Below are 9,627 nucleotides of genomic sequence, written 5' to 3'. Positions count from 1 at the left end.
AAAAAGTCTTACTTAGTTTCAAAATCTAATTAATTAAACAATGATAATTGGCTGGTTTGCAACAACCACGCCTTACATCCAGGCTCCAGCATATGTTATGCAGGCAATGTAATACTATAAAAATGATTAATGTTTGGACGACAATCACTCATACTGGTCAGTTTTGAAGGCTCTAACTCTTCAAATTATTCTTTGATAGATGCCAATTAGACAATGGGAGTTAGCTTCCAAGCTAGATTATCGTTAACATTTGTCATTATTTAGAAGTCTATGATTGCGATATCAGCACTTGATAATACAGAGAACTAACCCCTTATTTAAGTTCCCCAGTTTCCACCAACCTTTCCGATTCTCCTTATTGCCGGTGTAATTTCTCGCTGAAAACAGTTTACTTTCTAAATCACCATTTAAAGATTATCTCTACATTATTGCAAAAAAAAATAATAATAAATAAATAAATTATCTCTGCATGATCAACGAATTAGTGGAAAAGCATTAGTCATCCGAATAATTATTTAATACATACATAGATAGATGGACTCATTTCGTAATGCGATCACCCTAAATTAGTAAATATGCAATTTCCAGATGCAACTTGGTAACCCATAAAACTTTTAACAACATAGGGAATAAGTCAATATCAAACTTGGGAAAAAAAAACAAAGAGTACTTCTGGTTCTGGGTTTGAATATTCCAAGTCTGCAACTTGCAAAGAAATACTGTGGGAAGGTGTTGGTCAAAAACAATAAAGAAAGGCCGCCCCTGGAACTAGTCCACATTAATACAAACAAAAACGCGCTTCTGAGGTCCCCTTTCTGACCAACCCCACATTCTCTCTCTCTCTCTCTCACCTTCTTCTTCCTCCTCCATTTTACACTTCCAGTTTCTCTTCCGTGCCAGCTCTGCTAGATTTTTGTGATTTTCCACAACTTGATTCCAGAAGCCAAAGGGGTCATGTTCATGAGTCTTGACCTTCATGAAACCATTGTAAAAATCCTAGCCTCTTCTGTTCAGTGTTGTATGGGTGTCACTTATCCCAGATTTCAATGAGAATTCCATTGCTTCCATGGTTTTTCTTGATACCCTTTTGCTGTTGTGCACTGTTCCATACAATTGTGGTGTCTGGCCAATGTGACAGCAACGAGCAGCAATCTTTGCTGCTCCAATTGAAGAACAGCCTCAATTTTAACACTACATTCTCCACAAAACTTGTGAAGTGGAATAATGCTTCGGATTACTGTCTTTGGGAAGGTGTTTCCTGCAACCAGCGTTGTGTTACCCATCTTGACTTGAGCAACGAATCGATTTCGAGTGGACTTGATGATTCAAGTGCTCTTTTCAGTCTGCAATACATCGAGAACCTGACTTTGGCTTTTAATGACTTCAAACAAAGCCTGATTCCATCGGAGATCAACAAGTTGGCCAGTTTGAGTTATTTGAATCTATCAAATGCTGGCTTTGCAGGGCAGATTCCGATTGAGATTTCGCACTTGAGAAGGTTGGTGTTTCTTGATTTATCTACTATTTATTTTCCTGGAATTCCTGCACTGCAACTTGAGCATCCAAATTTGAATTTGCTCATTGGAAACCTTTCGGAGATAGTTGAACTTCATCTTGATGGTGTGAACATATCAGCACAGAGAGCTCAGTGGTGTCAAGCATTATCATCTTCATTGCCAAAGTTGAGGGTGTTGAGCCTGTCCAGTTGTAATCTTTTGGGCCCTATTGATGTTTCATTGTTGAAGCTTCAATCACTCTCAGAAATTCGTATAGAGAGTAACAATTTGTCTACTCCAGTTCCAGAGTTCTTGTCAAATTTCACAAATTTGACTTCCTTACGCCTCATGAATTCAGGGTTACTTGGTACATTCCCAGAGAAGATCTTTCGGGTACCTACACTGCAGATTATCGACTTAATTGGCAATCAAGAGCTACAAGGTTCGCTGCCAGACTTTCCGAAGAATGGAGCTCTTCAGTTCCTGTTCCTAGCCAGGACAAATTTTTCAGGGTTATTGCCGGAATCTATTGGAAACCTCAAGATGTTGTCCAAAGTAGATCTTTCAAATTGCAACTTCACGGGACCAATCCCAAAGTCAATGGAAAGCCTTACGGAACTGGTTTATGTGGACATGTCAGCAAACAAGCTTAATGGTTCAGTTCCATTGTTGAGTATGGCCAAGAATCTGACCAACATAAATCTTTCGTACAATGAGCTAACAGGTCAGATTAACTCTATTCGCTGGGAAAACCTGATCAATCTGGACTTGCGTTTCAATCAACTGAATGGAAGTATTCCAGTGTCCCTGTTTTCCCTTCCCTTGTTGCAGAAACTACTACTCTCCAACAATCAATTCTCTGGTAAGTTGCATGAATTTGCCAATATCTCTTCACTGGACACCGTCGATTTGAGTAGCAACAATTTGGAAGGAACGGTACCCATGTCTATCTTTAATCTCCGAGGGCTTAAAATTCTCTCACTTTCTTCCAACAACTTCAGTGGCTCCTTCCCTCTTAACAGTGTGCAACAACTCAAAAATCTTTCCAGTCTTGATCTTTCATACAATAGTTTGTCAATTAGTTACAATAGTACAAATTCCTCAGAGTCATCCTTTCCTAATATTACCACATTAAAATTGGCTTCTGGAGAGTTGAGAACATTTCCTAATTTCTTGAGAGATCAATCCAGATTACGCTATTTGGACCTTTCACAGAACCAGATTCATGGAGAGATACCCAACTGGATTTGGAAGCTCAATAATCTATTACAACTAAATCTGTCTTTCAACTCCCTTGTAACTCTAGAAGGTCCTTTAACCAATCTTGCTTCTAGTTTGTCTGTGCTTGACCTTCATTCTAACCAGCTTCAGGGACAAGTCCCAATTTTTCCACCATTTGCCACTTATCTGGATTACTCGAGAAACAGTTTCACCTCTAGCATACCGGCTGACATTGGTGATTTCTTTACTTACACTCTTTTCTTGTCTCTTTCAAGCAACAAATTTCAAGGGAGCATTCCAGGATCAATATGCAATGCGTCATATCTTCAGGTTCTTGATCTGTCCAATAATTCTTTAACTGGCATCATTCCCCCATGCTTGACTGCAACAGGCGGAACTCTTGTGGTACTCAATTTAAGGAGAAATAAACTTGCTGGCAGAATTCCTGATAGATTTCCTGGCCATTGTACTTTGAAAACTCTAGACTTCAGTGGAAATCTTCTAGAAGGTCAGTTTCCAAAATCTCTAGCCAATTGCAGAGTGTTAGAAGTTTTGAACCTTGGAAACAATGAGATAAGGGATACATTTCCGTGCTTGTTGAAGAACATATCCACCTTGCGTGTCCTTGTTTTGCGATCAAACCAATTTTTTGGACGCTTGGGATGTTCCAACACCACTGGTACCTGGCCAATGCTTCAAATTGTTGACATAGCACACAACAACTTTAGTGGTGAAATACCGGGAAAATGCTTGACGACATGGCAGGCAATGATGGGCAATGAAGATGCCCAATCATCAATCGATCATCTACAATTTCCTGTCTTTAGATTCAGTGACGGGCTAAATTATCAGGATGCTATAACAGTTACCACCAAAGGACTAGAGTTGGAATTTGTCAAGATTTTAACCGTCTTCACCTCTATTGACATCTCGTGCAACAATTTCAATGGATCAATACCGGCAGAAGTGGGACAACTGAAAGCACTCTATGGCCTCAACATGTCCAATAATGCTCTCACAGGCACTATCCCATCATCATTGGGTAACCTAACACAAATTGAGTCCTTGGACTTTTCGAGCAACAGCCTGAGCGGGCCAATTCCACCACAGCTTACACAGCTCACTTTCCTGTCATTCTTGAATCTCTCAGATAACCAACTGGTTGGGATGATACCGATTGGTACTCAGTTTCAAACATTTTCTTCAGATTCCTTTGAAGATAATGAAGGATTATGTGGAACACCTTTATCTGTAAAATGCAGTAATTCCAGCCCCTCACCAGATGCACCATCCAATGAAAAAGAGTCAGGTGGGTTTGATTGGCAGTCCATATATACTGGACTGGGGTTTGGAGTGGGAGCAGGAGTGGTTGTTATTCTCTTAATGTTGTGGGAGGAAGGAAGAAATTGGATGGACTACAGCATTGATAAAATTCTTCTGGTACTTCTTCCAATGATGGGATTCTCTTACAAAACTCGTCACGAATGGGATGATGATGGGGAGGAAGATTATGAACAAGATAGCATGTATTTCACAGGAGACTATGATCAAGATGAGATTGAATCAGAAGACAAAGGAATTCAGGGTCCATTTTGTGTGTTCTGTTCAAAATTTGATATCAGTAGGAAGAGTCCCATCCATAACCCAAATTGTACATGCCATTTGTCACCACCTATGTCATCTACTTCTTCCTCCTCGTCCTCTTTCTCTTCATAGATACTTTTCTTTTCTTTTCTTAAAATGTTCATTCTGTTTGTTTTCTTTTCTTCGCATTTTAGTTCTCTGGTATATACATACATTCATAGCTATCAACCCAAAATGAGGGGACAGGAACAATATATGCTTATGTGATGTTGTAATCTTCATGGTCTAGCTAGATTTGAACTGGGTTTCTCTGTTTTTAGTGTTGTACAGGAACAAGAATAGCGTAGATTGACGGTGATAATGTTCGGTCAGGCATTTCATCAAACAGGTAGAGAGCATTAAAACTACCTAAACGCTGTAAGCATCTAAAGGTTGTAAATTAACAGAATCAAAGAGTCCAATTAATACCTGAACACAAGCATGCCATCAATGTTCTCTCTCTGCTTTGCGAAAAAAAGGATGTGCTCAGTGCAGCACATGATTCCTGCAAAGCCAGGTTGAACTTGGTAAAGCATTCTCTCTGCTCTTTCTAATGTAGAGGATTTGAACGGGAGCACATTACACTGCCTCCGAGTTCCGCCGAGTGCTCTTTATGGGCTTGTTTAGGCTTAATATGGGCTCAATCAGAGAAAAGGGTCCAAACTCCGGAACTACCTTGCTTGCAGCCCAATGGGCGGTCCGAACTTCTTTTTTTTTTTTTTGGCATTGAGAGCGAAGAGATTTGAACTTGAGATTATATGCAATGTTGTAGGTAAAGGTTTACTAATTAATGGTCAATCACTCGATCATATGTGTAACCGGAAGTTAAAAGCATATGTTGTGATTTGTGAACTTTGTGATAAAATCATTTTGCACGAGCTAGTACTAGTTCATATTTAAAGCCTGCATTCCAAATGGTACATATATTAGACCCTAGTCGACTTTGTTTCAATCAATCAAAACTAGTACATATACTTTTCAGTGGTTGTATCTAGCTAGTTAGCTAGTAACTTTTTCACGTTAAACAATTTGGAGGTTTGATTCCTTTTAAAGATTCTCATGCTTTTCTTCTTGTTTCACCTTTGGTGTCCTTACTTAGATGTAGCTAGATAAAGTACTATTTTGATTGAACAAAGCCCTTGGACACTTATTCGAAGGGTAACTTATAGCATAGGTAACATATATATATATATATATATATTATTCACCATTCTTCTTTAGATAAAATATAATTTAGAATGATTTTTGGTGGTAGTTAGACCTACAAGTCTTGATTAAATCGATTCAAAAAAGAATTTAGTTATGTATTGAACGAGAAATTGATTTTTCAAATGACAGTTTCATACACTTATCATAAAGTTTAGTATCTGCTAATCGGATCATATGGCTTGTTCGACCTTTCAATTATAATACATCATTTTAGGGATGTTATGAGTATGCCTAAGCAACAAAATACTAAATATATTGAACTCACACATTGTCATGTTCCTGTTAAGTCTAACACACCACATGGTATGTACAAGTGCCCCTCAAGTAATCTATCTTTTCTAGTTGTGGCATTCATTGTTGGCCTGTATACTCTAAGATGGAGAAATTTTATATACACCCCCCAATCTACCTAATAAACACCTCTAAATTTGTTTGTCTCATTTTTTTTATCAAACTTCCACCTATACCCCTTCTCATTAAGAAATAAAAGATTTATATATCAAAATTTTAATTTTAGATATTTTCTATTTAGGGTTAAACACAATAATATAATCTACCTCTCTTCAAAATCCTACGTGAACATCAATAGCATATGAAATTGTAATCCACACGAAGAATTAGCAGGGAACCAAATTAGTTGGTCGAAATTTCTAGTCAATTTTCTGTTGACACTTTATGAATTCATTTTATCATGACTTGCTCACGATAAACATATTTAGAGAGGTTATACAATCATCAATTATATTTTAGATACATCATCACCAATCACTTGGTTTGTAAAAAATCACCCTGGCTCAGTTTTTACCGACTATAATATTGACCGACAAAGACTACATGGATCCTGAAGGGTATGACACATATTGAATCTTTGACAATTTTAAGTTTTTCAATTTGAAAAACAACAAATGTAAAGAAGTTAAGCTATTCAATCTTTTATCAATGTCTCAACCTCTTTAATTACCATATTCATGGGTCGAAATTATTCAGCAATTAAATTCACAATAAAAAAAAATTGAAAGAATTTATTAAATAGATATTTATGATACATAGTCTTTTTTCTTTTTTTCATTTATTTATTTAAAGAGAATGAACATAGATGGAAGTTTGATAAAAAAGTGAGACAAAAAATATTAAGAGTGTGCATTAAGTAAGAGCAACTCCAACAGATTCTCTATAATTTATGTATAATAGGGAAGCAAAATTCAAAGTTTTAACATCTTTTTGTTCTCCAACTCCAACAGATTTCCTATTTTACAGCAATCTCTAAAATCTCTATATTATTCTTTAAAATTTTAGAGATTGCTGTAAATATAGAGAATTTGGTTTTCTCTTTCCTCATTTTCCCTAAAATAGGGATAGTTATAGGGAATATGTTGGAGCAAAAAAGACTTATTTTTCCCTAAATTAGAGAAAAATCAAAATATGGGGAAGCTGTTGGAGTTGCTCTAATTAAGGGAGTATATATAAAAATTCTATCTAAGTTATTAGCTAGTGATAAAAATTTTAAACAAAAATGTTTACATCTAAACATTTTTTTTTTTGAAAGGGATCTAAACATATTTACTCATAAATAACTCGCGGAGAGATGTAGTTTGAAAGTTGAAAAAGAATCAAACAGTTCCTTAATTTCCTTTGATGGGGCGGCGTAGTCGCGAGGTAAGGCAGTTTCTTGTGGTGGATTGTCCGTGTTAGTTTTTGGGGAACTGAGGAGACCTATATGATTGAAAGAAATACAAAAGAATTTCAGTGGATCAATTCATTTCGATATAATATACCCGGACAACTCCCATAAAACATGTTTAGCAATGTAACTACTCGATCAGACTTTAAACCACCGGATAAACACGCGCTTTAAGGATCATTCTCAGCTTCATGAACCCCTTGATTTGCTTAGACAAGATAGTAAACAGGACAGTGTTTTGCCATTTTTAGAGTAACACAGACAATTAATTCATTAACATTAATCTTGTTATGAAATACACCACTACTACCTCCACCATCAAATCAAAGCTACCTAGCTAACCCAGGACGTACTAATGCTAATACATAAATATGCTATTCATATCACAACAAGCACAGAGAAAGGGACAGAGACTTGGCTAAATTGAGATGAGCTAGCTATAATACTTCATATAGGCTTCAATGTTAGGCGTAGCTTCTTGACCTTGGAAGCAAGAATATTCCGGCATTACTGGAACCGATGGCTGCACCGAACTAGTACCCACGAAACTATTCTGTCCATAGCACAAAGCCTGCTGATGAGGAGGATCAACTGGTTGGCCGTGATGAACCGGAAGCTGGAACACATTTCCAGATGTAGGGTCGTGATCGTAGTACTGATTATCATCATCTCCCGCAAAGTTGATCATGGTCTGGTGAAGCCATATCTGACTCTTCAAGAACTTCACGTACTGAATGGCTTCCTCCAGCATGGACACAGTGTCCAGCTTGGTTCCACCGGGGACCAGGCTCTGCAGGATCTTGAACCTTTCGCTGATGCGGTGCCTCCTCTCCCTCGCCGCCACGCTTTGTGGGTCTGTCGACAGCTTCACTTTGTTCTTGCTCTTCTGATCATTACCACTAGTACCCTTCTTCATTTTGTCTTTGTTGCGCCCGCCATTGATGTTGATGTTGTTGGTGTTGGTGTTGGTGATCACTGAGGAAGAAGAGAAATTGGAACCATCTGAGCTAGCTGGGAAATAGTACTCCATCTTTGCAAACAAACCTAGCTTATTTGGCTCAACTTGATAGGGGTTAACTGTTATGGGGACAGTCCTATGATATATATAGAGGGAGATGAAGAATGCAAACGGATATAGATTTTGTATTAATTTTGTATTTTTATTTGGATGATTTTGAATGAGTGAATGAGATGTCGTCATATGAGTCAGCCAATCTTTAGCGCAGGATTCGGGTGTCTACCCTAGATGGCTAGGGTCATAGTCCTAACCAGAAGGCCCAGGAGGGACTCTTTAATTTACTCTAGCTTTAGCCTGAGCTAGGATGCAAGGATTTCCCATATGCTTTATTTCCTTCACATTTGGTAGAGTCTTGATTTGAATTCTGATGATCTGATCTTCCTCAAACAAAAGGGAGTCAAGGGACCCCCTTACCCTGAAACAAAAGAAACAGTGACCAGAACCAGTCGGTAAAGGAGTGAGAGTGAGTTTTGTTTGTGTGGAACAGTGACTCTTTCACTGATTTGGTTGTTTTGTTTAGCTGGGTTGGAGTCAAAAACTCAACTTGGCCTTTTGTTAGGTTGGTCATGATGAATGAAGGGAAAGAGAGAAGGGGGTAGGGTTTCAGGGTAGGGTTGGGGTGGGGGGGGTCCTTTTTTGTGAAATCTAAGTGGGAGATGTAACATATAAAATGTTGCAGGTGGGTGTATAAATCCGAGGACCAAATCGTTGCCGGGCTTTTAAATGGTACGGTTTTATGCTTTTTATAGTTTTTATCCTAAGGTTATACACTGTTTGCTGAAAGAGGTGCACTGTTTAGGTCACCTCAGTAACACCTCTTTAGGAAGAAATTAAAAAGAAAAGGGCATCTGGTCTTATCATAAGCTCTTCTTTTGAAGAAAACTTGATTCAACTACTGCTAGATTCAAGCTAGATCCCCAAGAAGTTGCGGTGAAATTAGTTTAACCCAAGTTCCCATGCTAATTAGTAATCTAAACCAGAGAGTAGTTTGCACACAGTGTAATAAGGACCAACAGAAGTGTGTACTTCATTGAGTTGATTCAGAAATGAAAATGAGAATATGTGTTCTCACAATGTAGTTGAAGTTATCAATTTATTAGTAACCATTGTGAAACTAATGCTCACTAAAAATAAAACGTTCTACATTGTAACTCAAACAGACTCTAGACCCCTTTTTTTTTTTTTTTTTGAGAATGGTAGAACTTTTATTGAATATATGGGATAAATGCTGCAATATTTTTCAATTTGTACATTTACGCTAAAAAGAAACTCTTTCGCTACACAAATACAAAAACATATAAAATTCGTCATGTTTGTGTGTATAATTTTAGCTAGGGATGATATATTTGAGGATTTTGACTAATTTGCTACAAGCTCCG

The 9,627-nt window shown here is 37.6% G+C and overlaps 2 protein-coding genes across 2 annotated transcripts; one reads left to right on the top strand and one right to left on the bottom strand.

The window, feature by feature from the left end:
- Nucleotides 1–1,046: 1,046 nt before the first annotated feature.
- LOC112194086 (receptor-like protein 7) lies at nt 1,047–4,433 on the top strand. The gene has a single exon (XM_024334346.1). The coding sequence runs from the start codon at nt 1,047–1,049 to the stop codon at nt 4,431–4,433; it is 3,387 nt and encodes a 1,128-aa protein (XP_024190114.1).
- Nucleotides 4,434–7,498: 3,065 nt separating this feature from the next.
- LOC112192538 (transcription factor bHLH18) lies at nt 7,499–8,529 on the bottom strand. Its single transcript, XM_024332325.2, has one exon. The coding sequence runs from the start codon at nt 8,429–8,431 to the stop codon at nt 7,664–7,666; it is 768 nt and encodes a 255-aa protein (XP_024188093.2). The 5' UTR covers nt 8,432–8,529; the 3' UTR covers nt 7,499–7,663.
- Between the last annotated feature and the right edge of the window lie 1,098 nt (nt 8,530–9,627).

Source organism: Rosa chinensis, chromosome 3, assembly GCF_002994745.2.
Source record: "Rosa chinensis cultivar Old Blush chromosome 3, RchiOBHm-V2, whole genome shotgun sequence".
In the NCBI taxonomy this organism is placed as follows: domain Eukaryota; kingdom Viridiplantae; phylum Streptophyta; class Magnoliopsida; order Rosales; family Rosaceae; genus Rosa; species Rosa chinensis.
This window is presented reverse-complemented; position numbering and strand designations above follow the sequence as displayed.